Source organism: Pelobates fuscus, chromosome 2, assembly GCF_036172605.1.
Source record: "Pelobates fuscus isolate aPelFus1 chromosome 2, aPelFus1.pri, whole genome shotgun sequence".
Classification (NCBI taxonomy): domain Eukaryota; kingdom Metazoa; phylum Chordata; class Amphibia; order Anura; family Pelobatidae; genus Pelobates; species Pelobates fuscus.
This window is the reverse complement of record NC_086318.1, coordinates 209,721,563-209,738,820: the sequence shown is the minus strand read 5'-3', so window position 1 is coordinate 209,738,820 and position 17,258 is coordinate 209,721,563. Positions and strand designations below refer to the sequence as shown.

At 38.1% G+C, this 17,258-nt stretch overlaps 1 protein-coding gene across 1 annotated transcript in view; it reads right to left on the bottom strand.

Annotated features, from left to right (window-relative positions):
- CRIM1 (cysteine rich transmembrane BMP regulator 1) overlaps window positions 1–17,258 on the bottom strand; it is a 650,317-nt gene that overhangs the window by 109,747 nt on the left and 523,312 nt on the right. Inside the window, exon 9 of the mRNA XM_063443119.1 lies at window positions 4,680–4,836. Coding sequence (XP_063299189.1) covers window positions 4,680–4,836 — 157 coding nt within the window. The remainder of the gene's footprint in view (window positions 1–4,679; window positions 4,837–17,258) is intronic.

Genomic DNA, 17,258 nt, shown 5'->3' with positions numbered 1-17,258 from the left:
CCTGCAAGCAGTGGTCTCATTACCTCTGCTCCTTTCTTTGCAGGTAAGTACTGTGTGTGTTTTATTGTTTATTTAGCCATGCATATCTAGGCAATTAGGACTCACCGTAATTGGAGTAATTCGTCGCAGTGGTGGGCAGCATACATCTTGGCCATTTATGTATGTGTAAATCTCCAATGTTTTACATATATTACTCAGTTATATCTCCTCTTGTTTTGCCTTGCATCACTTGTTTTATTTTGTCTTCCCAGTTCATGTACAGTCCTGTCCTGCCCTGTTCATGTTTCCCTCATGTCTTGTGTACATGTTCTGGGTTCTGCTTTCTGTCCTGCTCCGGTTCTGGGTTCTTCTAGTCTTGTCTTGTTTCCTTGTTAGGTGCCTGTTCTAGTCTTGCCTTGTTTCTGTACTGGATACATATGTGCTGCAGAGCCTCCCTATACATATCGTGGGAGGTCTGCATATTTTTTCTGCTCCTGGATCCGCAGAAGCTGCATCAGGGCCCTGGTTTGTGGCCGCACAAACGTTGATGCTCAACACCAGGGGGCGTGTGGTTACCCTGTACCAGGCCCTGATAGTCCTTTCCACGCTGAGATTCCTATCTTCATCATCAGGGGCACTCAGGGGTCCCGATCTCCATACAACCACCCGTGACAAGGTGTCCCTAGGTTGTAATGTAAACAGTGCATTTTCTCTAGAAAGCCAGTGTTTACATTAAAAAGTCTGCAGAGACAGGCAATACACAGCAGAACAATTACATTAAGCTGTAGTTGTTCTAGTGACTATATAGTGTCCCATTAAGGCAAAGACGCTAACAAGGAAGGACAAGTCTAAGTGGAAGATTGACCAGAAGAAAATAGCAGCTGTGGAGATGTAAAGTAAACTGCAGGGTATATGTTGATGGTACTACCATTAACACAGCTTTAATTGGAATAAAGTCACTGATTTTATATATGTGTCAATTTGCAATAATTATATGTTTCTAACCAATGATTTCTTAGAATTAATTTCTAAGTTTTTCCTTTTTTAATAGGTCCTGACCTTCCACTTCACCGGTGAAAATTAAAGTGCCACCAGCACATCCCCTCACTATATTGCCTTCATACCTCACTATTATTATTAACAGTAACATAGCACAAACAAATTGTAAACTAGGAATATCTGACGTCATGCAGAATATAACAAGAGACAAGAGATGAAGAAGGGAGTTGTGTAAATGTGTAGTCTCCTACAGTGTCTGCAACTGCAGTGTTAAATAATTGCTGCTGCATATATATTCTGTTTTAATCAAACCAAGGTCTTCATTTAATAATCTTTCCAAATGATTTAATACTATTAGAAATACGTTCTGAATGATTTATCTGCAAAAAAAATTCTAGACTTCAATGGTGACTTCTGCAGATAAATCATTCCGAAACTTTTTCTAACAGTGTTGAATCATTTGGAAAGCTTATTAAATCAAGGTCTAGGTTTATTCTAGTTAACCATTTTATTGTAGAGATAAGTAAGAACCCTAATTAAACAGACTTGCCCATTTGTATGAATTTTCTTTAAGGAAATAATCGGGGATGATCTTATGTTTAGATTAAATAGAGAGTAAATAAATGAGTATATATAACACCATGAAATTTAAAAAGGTATGAATAAATGAAGGACAAACATACATTTAAAAGCACAACCTTAAAATAGTGTTAGAGAAAGTTCATGAATGCATCAGCATTCACTTATAAAAAATAATTTTATTACGTTTAGTCACACGTCTAGATCCTTTTTTCACAAGGTTTACCCTCAGTAATATGGCCTCATTCTACGGCATCTGTGGGAGTCAGAGTCACACAGTAAATCTGACATGTCAACAATGGTAATACTTACATATACGCCACTGTACCTGCCAGCGTTGAGTGATAGGTTGTCTTCAGGTTTTTTTTTTGCCTAATCTGAATGCAGTAGAATTTTGGGGGCTAACAAAGGGATTTAACAAATTTAGATGGGCAGCAGGGAAAAGACAAGAAGCACTCAAAAGATACAGTTGCAAGAAAAAGTATGTGAACCCTTTGGAATGATATGGGTTTCTGCACAAATTGTTCATAAAATGTGATCTGATCATAATCTAAGTCACAACAATAGACAATCACAGTCTGCTTAAACTAATAACACACAGATAATGAAATGTTGCCATGTTTTTATTGAACACACCATGTAAACATCCACAGTGCAGGTGGAAAAAGTATGTGAAACCTTGGATTTAATAACTGGTTGAACCTCCTTTGGCATCAATAACTTCAACCAAACTTTTCCTGTAGTTGCAGATCAGACGTGCACAACGGTCAGGAGTAATTCTTGACCATTCCTCTTTACAGAACTGTTTCAGTTCAGCAATATTCTTGGGATGTCTGGTGTGAATCGCTTTCTTGAGGTCATGCCACAGCATCGTAATCGGGTTGAGGTCAGGACTCTAACTGGGCCACTTCAGAAGGCATATTGTCTTCTGTTTAAGCCATTCTGTTGTTGATTTACTTCTATGCTTTGGATCATTGTCCTATTGCAACACCCATCTTCTGTTGAGCTTCAGCTGGTAGACAGATGGCCTTAGGTTCCTGCAAAATGTCTTGATAAACTTAGGAATTCATTTTTCCTTCGATAATAGCAATCCATCCAGGCCCTGACGCAGCAAAGCAGCCCCAAACCATGATGCCCCCACCACCATACTTCACAGTTGGGATGAGGTTTTGATGTTGGTGTGCTGTGCCTCTTTTTCGCCACACATAGTGTTGTGTGTTTCTTCCAAACAACTCAACTTTGGTTCCATCTGTCCACAGAATATTTTGCCAGTACTGCTGTGGAACATCCAGGTGCTCTTGTGTATACTGTAAACGTGGCTTCCTCTGTGGTATCCTCCCATGAAATCCATTCTTGTTTAGTGTTTTACGTATTGTAGATTCGCTAACAGGGATGTTAGCATTTGCCAGTGACTTTTGTAAGTCTTTAGCTGACACTCTAGGATTCCTCTTCACCTCATTGAGCAGTCTGCGCTGTGCTCTTGCAGTCATCTTTACAGGACGGCCACTCCTAGGGAGAGTAGCACTTTCTCCATTTATAGACAATTTGTCTTACCGTGGACTGATTAACAGCAAGGCTTTTGGAGATACTTTTATAACCCTTTCCAGCTTTATGCAAGTCAACAATTCTTAATCGTAGGTCTTCTGAGAGCTCTTTTGTGCGAAGCATCATTCACATCAGGCAATGCTTCTTGTGACAAGTAAACCCAGAACTGGTGTGTGTTTTTTATAGGGCAGGGCAGCTTTAACCAACACCTCCAATCTCATCTCATTGATTGGACTCCAGTTGGCTGACATCTCACTCCAATTAGCTCTTGGAGATGTCATTAGTCTATGGGTTCACATACTTTTTCCACCAGCACTGTGAATGTTTACATGGTGTGTTCAATAAAAACATGGCAACATTTCATTATTTGCATATTATTAGTTTAAGCAGACTGTAATTGTCTATTGTTGTGACTTAGATGATGATCAGATCATATTTTATGACCAATCTGTGCAGAAATCCATATCATTCCAAAGGGTTAACATACTTTTTCTTGCAACTGTATAGATAAGTACAAATAACTAAACTCCACATTCAGATATGTCAAGAAAAACAAACTGCCCTACAGTGAGATCCTGGGAACAAACCTAGAGAAGTATTGGCATAATCTAACGAATATGTCTGCAGTATTCCGCCTTGCTCTAGGTAGTATAATAACTACTTATGTGCATCCATACATTGTTCATAGAGGAATCACTTGTGTTCCAAATATTCTATGAGTCTCTTCACAGCTCTGCATTGATAATCTTATTGGTGTTGCATGGGTGAGTTACTTCATGTTAAAAGGACACTCCACCAAGTAAATACAAAATAAATAAATTTAAAAATCACTCTTTAGTAGATATTCCCTAAAATATACCATGCATGCATTTAATTACCCCTTTTTGTTATTGAGGGTATATCTAAAAACAGCTTGCAGCTTAGCAAGCCCTCCCATTCTTCCGCTGCCCAGACTTTCTGTGGCTGTCCAATCACAGACTTCCCAATGCAGGTCTGGGCAATTGCTGTCTCTTGAGTTTAGCTCCACTAAGCTACTCAAACCAGGATGTAACAGCACCTGTTGTCTGCTTGAAAGCCAGGTATGGTGTAACAAAATTAATTGATAAAAGTGCTAATGTTTATTGAAATCTACACTATTTGTAAAATGGGAAAAAAAGGAGGATACACTTTTCATACATAAAGCATTACAGCAAGCTAAAGTGTGTTAGGGGTCAAGTGTGTCCCTTTAAGTGGGACTCTGCTTTGGTATTAATAACATGTGCTTAGTGCCTAGGATCCTTAATGTTATTAATTTAATTTTATATAGTCTAGACATAGTTCCATATATATCCCCCTTTTTTCACTCCTTACATGGCAACTAGGTAAGAGCAAAATGGTCTCATTTAAAATAGTTATTTTAAAAATATGTAGCAATTGAGGCTGCAGACTTCTTTGTCAACCAGAACATTTATAAAAGCACAGTAAAATTGAATGAACTATTTCATTCACTAAGTCTTTAGGGGAAAAGGTAACCCAGAACGTTATGAATTTAAATAAGATTAGCATTTTTTCAAGAACAAAGAGCAGTAAATACTCACAGGTAGCCGAATGGACAGTATTTGTCACAGACTACAGGTTTGCATTTCTTGGGTCTCGGTCGGCACAAGCAGATTTCACAGTTGTGTTGTTGAGTCTGGAATCCAAAAGGGCAGTCCAAGGTGCATCCTGTTATAAGTCCAGTACACAACTCTTCTCCTGCAAAACAACATTTCAGATATAACCTTGGTGGAAATATAACATTGCAGCCACTCTCTGACACAAAATCTTGTTAAATCTTTCAATTTAGTTTTAAGATTCTTAAAGAAAAACTATGGCATTAAGAATACAAACATCTATTTTTAACACTACAGTGTTACCCCAACTATTTGGAGCCTCCCCCCAGGGGGCACTATAGTGTTAGGAAAAGGAGATTTGTATTCCTAACAGTATATAATCCCTTTAACACCTTAAGGACACATGACATGAGTGACATGTCATGATTCCATTTTATTCCAGAAGTTTGGTCCTTAAGGGGTTAAAGAAGAAAAATACTCACTGCTAAGTACTACTGTGTGTGACAGTAATACTTAGTCCTAGTCCTAGTGACAGTGGCTATTTCATAGTGACACTATTTAAAGGGACACTAAGGTCACCAGAACAACTACAGCTTATTGAATTTGTTCTGGTGAGTAGAATCATTACCTTCAGGCTTTTTGCTGTAAACACTGTCTTTTCAGAGAAAATACAGTGTTTACATTACAGCCTAATGATAACTTCACTAGCCACTCCTCAGATGGCTGCCTAAAATGTATCCAAACATTCAGTGTCTCCACCCTCTGCATGCAGACACTGAACTTTCCTCATAGAGATTCATTGATTCAATTCATCTCTATGAGGAGATCCTGATTGGCCAGGGCTGTGTTTGAATTGTGCTGGCTCTGCCCATGATCTGCCTCTTTGTCAGTCTCAGCCAATCCTATGGGGAAGCATCGTGATTGGATCAGGCTACTACTTCTGCTGATGTCAGCAGGCAGTGCACAGGTCTAAAGTAAACAGGCACAAAGCATGCAGCTGCAGACTTGAATACAAGTAAGATTTACTGTATTTGGGGAGGCATGAGGGGACCAGATTGGCTAGATGGTGGTTTTTGGATATATGCACTTTACTGAATTAAACTATTTATCGTAAAAGTGATATAATCTTTGCTGAATTTACACAACTTTTTATTTTCAATTTCTACATTACACATGACACTTTTTATATGCATTTTATTGAATTGAACTTTAATTGTGAAAACAAGAGATGCTGGTGAAGCTGTATGCACACCATATTGTACTTTTTAACAGGCTCAAATTTGTGATTTTCTTATATATTAGCAATTGAGTAAGTCCTTTCTATTAGATATTATTCTCTTAAAATAGTAATTTAATGATAGAGCAAGTAATACATACATAAAAGTTTTCTGTTAAGCGCTCCTCTATTAAAGTCATACACTACATATTGTAAGGGTATTAATGGATAAACCTCTAGTGTTTGAGCAGCTTACTAAACCTTATATGTCAAAGACATTAATTGAGTTACATTTTTAAAGCGCCTTCAAACATGCAGCCCCATACTTGTATACTTATTGCACGTATCAGGTTGGTGTCTGGAGTACCACTTTATGTGTACGACTATTTCCATTCATTTTTAGAAACCCCATCAAAACCTAATATTTTTTTTTATATAATATTACTACACGCTTGTAGGTTTGTGTAGTAAACAATCTAAATATTAAAGTGTACAAGGCTACAAGTTTGTAATATAAGCAGAGAACTTGGGGCATTATTAAACAGAGCAGAAGCAGAACAGGAGTCCTATTGCTTCAGTCCACATGATGTAAGCTAGCCAGGCAAGTCTGAAATTTCAAGTGCCCACTTGCGAATAGAATTTTCAATTTGTTACAAACAGTCATTTTAAAGTGGAAAGTTTTTTTTTGTTTTGTTTTTGTTGGATATGTAATATTGTGTATGTCACATTGCTCTGTTTATATCTGTGTCCATCCAAAAATGTTGCCTTTCGATTTGTTCTGTTTTTTCCCACAGTGTTTTTTCCAAAGTGTTCAGACTTTCAGTTAGTGACAAGTCAGAGAGCCTCTGAGATAAAACTCTCATCAGACAGGTGGAGAGCAGGAAAAAAGTTGCCGAGAGACACTTGACCACAAGTGAATAGCATCAAATCAGTCTAAAACTTCATTGTCTCAGGATATAAAACAGATAACAAACGTTCTGAATTACAGGTATAGCATAGGAAGATGTATAAGGAAGTAGTTTAGAAAACAAAATATGTTTGTCATGTTCTTTCATAGATTGTAAGCTAGTTTGAGCAATGCCTTCATCTTTTGTTTCTGTTAATATTCTGTATGTCAATGACTTGTTGTCACATATTCCCATTCTATATTTGTAAAGTGTTGCAGAATATGGTGGTGCCTTATAATTTTATTAAGACACAGAGGCTCCTATTATGCTGCACTCTTTCTTTATTTACCTCAGCAGCAAAGAAAAATAACATTAAATCAGTATAAAAGAAACCAGTAAATAACATGAGGTATATCTTCCTAGCAACAGGAACAGCCAATCAGCATCCTCTTTGTAGCATAATAGGCAGTGTCCAGTATACAACTTCCTCTTTCTTTGCTGCTACCTCAGTTAAGTGACACTGGGTCCCATGGTTCTTAACTGTGGGATATTTTACTTTATTCATATCATTACTGTGGTTAATATAGTTATTACATTTTAATTATAATATTTTCATGTTTATAAATATATTTAGTTACTTCATTTTAACTTAATTTGATGTATTTACTTCATTTGCTTCAGTTAAATGCTTTATTGGATATGCTTTGATAACTGCCCTGGCCCCAAAATTACCATCAATTGGGGCTCCGGGGCGTCTTTGAGCATCTTTATCCCCTGCACAGTGCTATGGTGCTGTTTTTTCCCTTCATTTATCTGTCTGGCCGTTGCTCTGCCACCAACTGCCAGAAATCCAAGTTGGGGTTTAGGTATAGTGGCAGCTCCTGTGTTTTTATATTACAATTGCTATTTTTTTTTTCAGTTGGAGACCAGATCCGATAACACTGGCTATGAATGTTTTCTCCAAGGAATTACGATTTTTTGCCCTTTGCACTGATTCCCTGTTGCCTTTCCATCTATATCACTAGTCCAACACCTGGTGATCGTGGCTCCTCTATCGCCGTCCCAACCATAGTTCTCTCCTCTTACGAAGAGGGTTATCGACCTTCCATCTCTCAAGTGCCTTCTTCAGGATCCAGACGGTGTACCTCATCCCCTTGTTCTCCAAGGTCTCTTGCATCTCATAGTGTAGTCTATTTCAGGGAACCTTTGTCGGTCAAGGGAGTTTCGCAATCAACTCCCCAACTTATCAAGGGTGCACCCAACACGAGACAGGCTTATAAATCTGCTTGGAGCAGATGGCATAGTTGGTGCATGAAATTAAATTTAAATCCCATATCGGCTCCTTTTATGTCTGTCCTCCATTTTTCTGACTTCTATGATGGCACTGTGGACCTTACCGATCGTCCATTTCTGCTGGCCGTCAAAGTTTCAATTGGATGCTTGTCGGTTGACATCCTGTCATATATTGACTTCTCTGAGGAATATGGTTTGCTCATCCACCCTTACCACGATACTCTGTCTTGTGGGACGTCTCTATTGTCTTGAATTTTTATTTATTTTTTCTTGCAGGAGGTTTTTCTGACGTACGAGCTCTTGAGGTGGTTGCTCGTTCCTTTACTCCAGAAGGTGTCCTCTTTGACATTTCACAGAGGACAAAAACCTCCTCTAAAATCAATTTTACCCAGTTTTCCCTAATAGATCTCTCCTTTGCCCTGTTGCATACTAATGGGTGTGTGAACATCGTTCCACTACGTTACGGAATCCTTTGAAACAGGAACTCTTCATCTCCTTCCAAAAGTCGCATCTTCCGGTGTCTACTCTAGCCTGGTGGGTCAAATACGTTATGTCTCTAGCAGGTATTGATACCTATGTGTCTGTGCCTCATTCGGTTCGATGGGCAATGGCTTCTAAGGCTTCCTCGATTGGTTTCGCTTGGAGGATATTATGAGAGCGGCTGGTCTTCGGAGTCTACATTCCATGATTTCTACTTTAGACCTATTCAACACTTCACTGGAGACATAATTTCACAGCTTTGAACTAGCATAATAGGAGCCTCCGTGTCTTAATAAAATTTACAGATTTTACTATTAACATGACGTAAAGTCATGATTTTATTAATGACACGGAGGCGAGTATTATAACTCCCTCCCATCCCTGGAGGTTTGGTCTTCTCTGGGTAAGTTGACTTCACGGTAAGTCTTTTTTGATTACTGGGTTTTAACCTTGTTAATGACAGTCAATAGCTTAAGGTTTGACTAAACTGAATTTCATGTTATGTATATATATATATGATATTCCATGTAATGCGAATTTATGCATAAATCCAGTTTTATACTTGGATATTACTATATTCTCCTTTCTCTTCCAGCTTGACTTCGAGATCCAGTTTAAGGCTCGTATACCCTTTAATTGGAGCCCACTTTTTATTTGTATTTGTTGTCCTTGTTCGGGATCGCAAGAAAGGAAGTTGTATACTGGACACTGCCTATTATGCTACAAAGAGGATGCTGATTGGCTGTTCCTATTGCTAGGAAGATATACCTCATGTTATTTACTGGTTTCTTTTATACTGATTTAATGTTATTTTTCTTTGCTGCTGAGGTAAATAAAGAAAGAGTGCAGCATAATACTCGCCTCCGTGTCATTAATAAAATCATGACTTTACGTCATGTTAATAGTAAAATCTGTAAATTGCTAATAATAATACTTAATAATCAAAAAATTTCTCGACTCAAAATCCATGATGACTTTTTTTGCTTGCAGGAACAAAATATTAGCAATGAACAGAATCCGTTTTAGAATCCTTTCATAACGTGATCCCATTCAACAAACAATTATACCTTTTTTGTACAAATAATCCAAGGAAATTATATGGCTTTTGTGCGACACATACAAAAAATACAATACAAACATATTAACCCCTAGGAGCCACTGACACTTTCTTTCCCTTGTAAATGCACAACTGCACTTTATTTCAAAAGATAGAAAATACAGTTACAATTACAATGCACTAGTGGACCCTGGCATTTGGATTCTGCTGTGCTTGCTCACACTGGTTTATCCAATAAATCATTTAAGGACAAAGTAAGAATTCTGACAGTATAACTAAACTGCAGTTATCAAGGTCTAAGAGATCTTTGTGGTAGGGTGGGAATTAATAATATTCTACCATACAGTTAACATTATAGTGTTCATTATCTCTTTAAGGTATTTGGATATTTGAACAGTGAATAATTTTCTATAATTGAGCTTAAGGAAACACAATCTCACTACAAATTGCACAAAGATGAAAGCTCAGAAGGTATAATTGATAATGATTAAAGGATTACATTCTATTTGTGATATGCAAGTAGAAATTGAGTGAATCCCTTGAAAGCAAGTCTAATTTACTTAAAAGTAATATATTTGTAGCTAATTAGAGTTGTGCTCCTCAATAAGAAGTCACATCCATGCTTTGCAAAAACTCCACAGTATATATATATATATATATAATTTAGCTGTTTTCTTCTATTTCACTAATTTCAATTAAAGAGTTACGCTATTTGTAGACTGTCTGTAGCCATCACTTTCATAAAATTTGCCATGCAGGTATGATTTCCATGGAGATGAAAAAAGCCAGAGCAAAATCTGCAACACTCCACTTTTTAAACCTCAATTGAAATTCAGGGATGTTCACTAAACTGTGACTTGATGGGGTTTTAAAGCAAATGTAATATGAATTTCACATTTGAGGCCAAAATGCATGAATTTGAAACATTCTGCCATGTCAGTTATGCTTTCATTTGAGTTATTTTAGCCTAGAATTTAAAATTCACGATGAATTCCTGACTATTCAATGTTAGTGAATAGCTGTGACATTACTTGTTTATCCAATAAACCCTAGTTCCAGTATGGATTTAGCGCCCTTTTTCTCAAATGTGTTACAGCAACTGGAATAATATTAATTGTAATAACATGAAAACATACTGTATATATAATAGTCTCTGATTTAAAGGTTTACCCGGGAAATGGAGAACACATGCTCTGCAGACCCCAGCAGTGAGGAAATGACTGAGATATTTCTTCATTTTCTGTGATTGGAATAAATAAGCAACCCATTGCGCACACCTCTGATCCGATTAGGAATCAATGAAAAGCACTTGCGTACATGTACAAATCTGACAATATGGGAAAATGCGCTTTCACTCATAGGAATGAAAGCACTCTTGGTGGTACTGTTATTGCTTCTTTCAACCCCTTTCCATTTAAAAACATACACTGAAAAATAAACAAGATGTGGCAGATATTACCTGCACAATGTATTTTTTTTTTTAAATCTATTTTCAAATCCTGGACATATATCACTAAACTACACAAGACAATAAACAGAGTAAGTATGGATCAGTTTCACACCGGGGCACAATTGGATTGAGTGTACGCCACTGGGGGATGGGGGCATGGGTCCGTTTCGCACCGGGGCCCCATGGATTGTGTGTACGCCACTGACCGTGGGTTAGAAATACCATATTTTTTGTTTCTATTCAGAAGGGCAGCAGAGAAGCAAAACACTTAACCTCTATTGTGAGAATGTCTCTCTAAGAGACCACAATCAGAGGCATTTAGCTGCTGCACATCAAAACTCACTGATTTCATAGAGAGTTATCAAGCATGATAATACTCTAACTGGATGCAGATACAAGCAGGGATATATTTATACTTAGCTCAGCTGCTGCTTATGAGTCAAAACCCTGCTGGGTCAGAGTGGTACAGGTGTTTACGCATTCATGTCACAGCTGATATTCACATGCAAGGTCGTATTGATCCTGAATTTTTCAATCATCACAATTCAATATGGGTGACATTTACAAAAAAAGTTCCAATTCCCAAGTAATTTAATGTCATGAAATGTATTATACAATTAGCTTTCATTCAGGTATTTTTCTGCATTAATCTCCGTTGAAACTGTAACAACAGTTACCCTTTCTGACAGATGCAGTGTCAAAAAGGAAACACTGTTCACGCCAATTAATTTATGAGATTGACCCTCAAATAGAATATTAAAGGCAGCATATATTGCATTGTAATTACACTGCTAACATGTAAAATGCTATTAAGATTTTTTTTTATAATTGTTTTTTTAATTCTTTATTTTTGTCTTGACAGCAAAGTATCCATTCAACTATTGGAACATCGTATACAATTTGAATGACATAAGATTGGCAGGTTTAGTGTTGTTGTCTAGGGATTTATCCCCTGAGTAGCTTAGAGTTACCTCGCTGTCAAGGAGTTTTTGTGTGAACTTTATAAAACTTTAACATGAAAAAGAGAAAAAGGTGGTCTATACCGGGCTTGTCCCTGCGTCTTGTTGGGTGCTCGCTCAGATTTCTGCTATAGTATTATAGCTTTCCCTTTGCACTTTTTGAAAGTGAAAGCTCTATGGCTTCTGGGCTTCTCCCTTCTCTTGTGGGACAAGGTGTACAAGAATTGAGGATAGGAAAGAGAAGGACAAAAAAGATATTAAATTAACAGTGGAGAGTCGGATCTCATTGTCTCTTATGGCAAACATCTTTTGTGACTAGTTTTTGAAGTGGGCAATCTGGGATAGGCAGATTCCGTGAGAAGGGTCTTTATTCTGAGTGGAGTACACTACGTATTTGGACCAGGAAACGCCAGAGGGCCGACCACCAGACGAGACCCCACGACTCTTCCCCCCTTGGCTCTGGTCCCTTAGCCCCCCCAGTCACTAGACACCCAAAGCTCCCACACTTTCTCATATGATTTCCTTGTACCCCTGACCTGTGCCGTTAACTTATCCATAAGGTGAGTGACTTTAATTTTGTGTAATACTGTATCAATGCGGGGTAAGTAGGGCCTCTAGCTGCTAGAGTTATTTTTTTTAAGGATTTTTGCTCAGCTATAAGATATTTTGTATTGCTCAAAATATTGTATCTGTGTGGAATTTGTGCCCTATTCTTTTGAAGAAATATAACTATTCTAATTTAAAAAAAATAATAATGTAGGAGAGGATTGAGAGGGGACAGGAAGTTGATGGTAAACATTGGTTGCATATAACAATTTCACTAAATGTCCATTTAGAAAAAAAATGCATTCTTTATTTTTGCTGTGCAGGAAGAACAAACACCTACTATGCCACAACCGCAGGAGTAGGTACAATAATAACATACAGAAACATAGGCAAAAGAAATAAGAGCACATTTTTTTTTTAAGTAGTCAAAGCAGCTGCCACAACAGCATAGGTAAGCAATCATAGTTACAGACAAGATACGATGCAGGCTTGGCAGTTGCTGGATCTCCACATTTGTAAAGTGTTATATACAAGCTATAGAAGCATGTCTACGTATAGGTTAGAGTAGTAGCTTGCGTACAAATAGGCTTTCTAGACTTGTAGACAACAAAATTAGATATATAGAGACCACCAGGTACTTGTCAAAGCTGCACCATTAGCAGAGCATTAGTTGCTAGGAGGTGTCAGAGGAGTAGTACAACTATAGGTAATGCATATCACGAATAAGTAAAATAATAAGTACATGACTAATAAGTAAACCAGAAGAAAATTAAAACAAAACTTTTTAGCTGACATCAAACTAGTGTGCTAAAACTACCCATAACAGGCTTCCGAAAAGTCAATGTCCTTATCTCAGCCAATTCCACAAGCATACTTCAACTGGGGTCTGGATCGGCTTCCAGTTACAGATTGCTGTGTGGTTCTCCCCGTACCTCCCTGCCTCACCTGGAGGTCGCTCAGATCGCCATTCCAGCTTCTCCGCTCTCCAAACCCAGGTCAGCACATGAGCCGGTGCCTTTTCACCACTTAGGCCCCATCTTCATAGGATGGGCTGATGTCCTGCGAGACCCCCACTCCGCAAGCAGTCCTACAGGGTCATTGATGGCTGATGGGCATGAAAAACATCTTGGCTCTTGGCTCAGAAGGACAGCAGTGTGCTAGGACGTCGCTGGGGACACCCTCCGTCACAGGCTGGGTAAGTAATGGCCTCATCTGGCAACACTCGATCTGGGTCCAGAAAGCTGTGCATATAGCGTCAAAAGCTGCATTGAACCTTGATTCCCATTGAGACAGTGGATGCTCAGGTGGTGTGGTAGCCATTTTAGGTATGTCACGAGGCTTCTTCATGTCAGAGTAGGTGAGTGTCTTTGCTCCTTAGCCCCCAGCAACTTTTCTCTGGTGGAGACCGGGATAACTTCCACCGGTCTAGAGGGGGGTTCAGGGTTTCAGCTGTATGCTTTGTATACACTGGCAGCTCCAGGCCGGGAGATTGGACGTTTCTCCATTTCACAGTTCGCCCAGGTGCATAGGCCTCAAAATCTGTCGGGCTGCATGTGGTTCAGAAGTGCTTCAAACCTTTAGAAAAGGTCTTCTGAGTGGACAAGGAGAAGTAAGTGTTCGCTAGAGTCCCCTTTGAAGTTACAATCCAAGCAGAATGTTTAAATGTCAAGTTGTATGTGAGGAGCTCACTAAGAACACAGCCATCCACCATGCTAGCCAGACCCCACCCCCTCTCCATACATTTTTACTACTGTAGCTGCAAATAGAACTCTTTGTCCAACAACTACAAGCAGCAATTAACATACCCTAAAACTACAACTGTCTATCATGTATACTGTACTATGAGAACTCTCTAAGGAAAACCTATTTCTCCCACATTATTTAGGAAGTAATTTTTACAAAATGGCCAGGGAGGAAACACCATATGCAATGTTTTGTTATAAATAAATAAATATTAGCACCATGCTGCCACTATCAGAATACATAAATCATAAGGCATTGCACATTGCCTATCAGTACAGTATTCTTTTAACCCCTTAAGGACACATGACATGTGTGACATGTCATGATTCCCTTTTATTCCAGAAGTTTGGTCCTTAAGGGGTTAAAGGAACACTATAGTCACCTAAATTACTTTAGCTAAATAAAGCAGTTTTAGTGTATAGATCATTCCCCTGCAATTTCACTGCTCAATTCACTGTCATTTAGGAGTTAAATCACTTTGTTTCTGTTTATGCGGCCCTAGCCACACCTCCCCTGGCTATGATTGACAGAGCCTGCATGAAAAAAAACTGGTTTAACTTTCAAACAGATGTAATTTACCTTAAATAATTGTATCTCAATCTCTAAATTGAACTTTAAATCACATACAGGAGGCTCTTGCATGATCTAGCAAGCTATTAACATAGCAGGGGATAAGAAAATCTTAATTAAACAGAACTTGCAATGAAGAAAGCCTAAATAGGGCTCTCTTTACAGGAAGTGTTTATGGAAGGCTGTGCAAGTCACATGCAGGGAGGTGTGACTAGGGTTCATAAACAAAGAGATTTAACTCTTAAATGGCAGAGGATTGAGCAGTGAGGCTGCAGGGGCATGTTCTATACACCAAAACTGCTTCATTAAGCTAAAGTTGTTCAGGTGACTATAGTGTCCCCTTAATGCTGATATTTGAAGCTCCCTGTATGGACCTTTTTTAGATTATCCATTTACATTATATATATATTTTATTTAGGCACCTGGGTAAGCAGTAGATTTTGTATTATAAGCCCACAAATCCACCTTAGAAGGTTATACGCAGATTTTCACTCTCCTGTATCTGGATATTATTATCAAAACTACTGGCCAATAAAAAAGTATTTGAGGAGTTTATCGTCCAGAGGAGGGATATAATGTGTTTACTATTATAAAGACATACAATATTGTGACAGATTCCTCCTGCCTAAATCCTTTTTTTGTCTTGTCAAGTAAATGCTGTGAAATATTTTCAGCACAGATCATGATAGAAAGTGTGTTAATGCGAGTTGCCTGCAAGCATGTGTGGCTGCACTGGCTCTGTCTATGAGATAAACCACATCTATGCAACAGCAGATAACAGGGGCAAATATTCCCCAAGGAACACATTTAACTTTTACCAGCGCACAATACAAAAACGAAAGGAACATTTTAAGTGCTTTCTGTAACACGGGAGCTCTCTGCGCCCTAGCCAGAGTCAGGTCTTGTGAAAAGTTATTTTAGAGGTTCTTCAAGATGAAATGACCATAATAACTGGTGTGGCACGGACACTGGCAAATCAGTTTTCTCCATCAATCAACTTAAAATGGAAAATGTTAGTGCAATCGTGAAGGTGCAGACAAGTAACAACATTTGACAAATAGTACTCATTTAAAATAAGTACCACTCGCTTACACAACCTCCATCACTTTGCATCAACTGATTTCTAAAGACATCTGTATTACTATAAAATTCAAAGAAGCATTCTTTCTTGCAGTTTAACAACTGCGTAAGAAAAAAGTGGAATATCTTTCAACGTGTCATATTCTGTGCTGGCTATGATATGGATTTACTAAACAGAGTTTTGATAAACTGAAATGAGTTGAAATCTACAAAATCTATAGACCATGCAGTAAAAATTATCCAGTTTGAAAACAGGTTTTGCAAATCATTGCAAATCTCATTTCACCTGACAAAATAAAAACACTTAAACAAACCCTAGTTCTTAAAGGGTCACTCCAGACCCATAAGCAACTTTAGCTTGCTAGAAATCTTTATGTGTGAAGAGTGTGTCCTCTTCTTTTCATTTTGCATAAGTGCAGATTTCAATAGAAAATTACTCTTTTATAAATAAACCTGGTTACACCCTCTTGGCTTTCAAGCAGAAAAGTAATATTACTTCCTGGTTTCGTTAGCTCAATGCAGCTGACATCAAGAGGCAGCAATTACCCAGAGCACCTAACTTACAAAGACTTCTCATTTAGCTGTATTGGAGAGGCTGTGATTGGACAGCCACAGAAAGTCTGGGCGGGGTTAGAAGAGTAGAGCTTGCAAAGGTGGCAAACATGAGAACTGCAGGTTTTGCAAGCTGATTTTAGATATATCCCCAATTAAAAAATACATAATTAAATGCATGCTAGTTTTCATTTGAGGTATATTTACCAAACAGTGATTGTTATTTATTTTGTATTTGGGCAGTGGAGTATCCCTTTAAAAGGAGACTCCGGACGCACAAAGCACTTTATCTTGCTGAAATGCTTTATATGCAAAGAGTGCATCTTTTTTTTTTTATTATCATTTTACAAAATGTGCAGATTTTTGTAGAAATTGGCACTTTAATAAATTGACCTTGTTACACTGCCTTGTCTTTCAAGCACAACACCGGCCCTGTTATTTTCTGGTTTGGTTAGTTCAGTGGAGCTAAACTTCAGAGGCATCAATTGCTCAGAGCACCTGCCTTGCAAAGACTTCTCATTGAGCAGCATTGGGAAGTCTGTGATTGGACAGCCACATAAAGTCTGGAGCCATTCATTCTGACTTTTCTCATCAAAATCTAACAATGCAATATGTTACACACTATAGGAATAACTTGTGTGAGCAGATTCGTGATTTCTTAGGCTAGTCTGAGGCTTATCCAATTGTTCTGCTTCATTAACATATACTTTGTTATCAAAGAAATGGAAAAT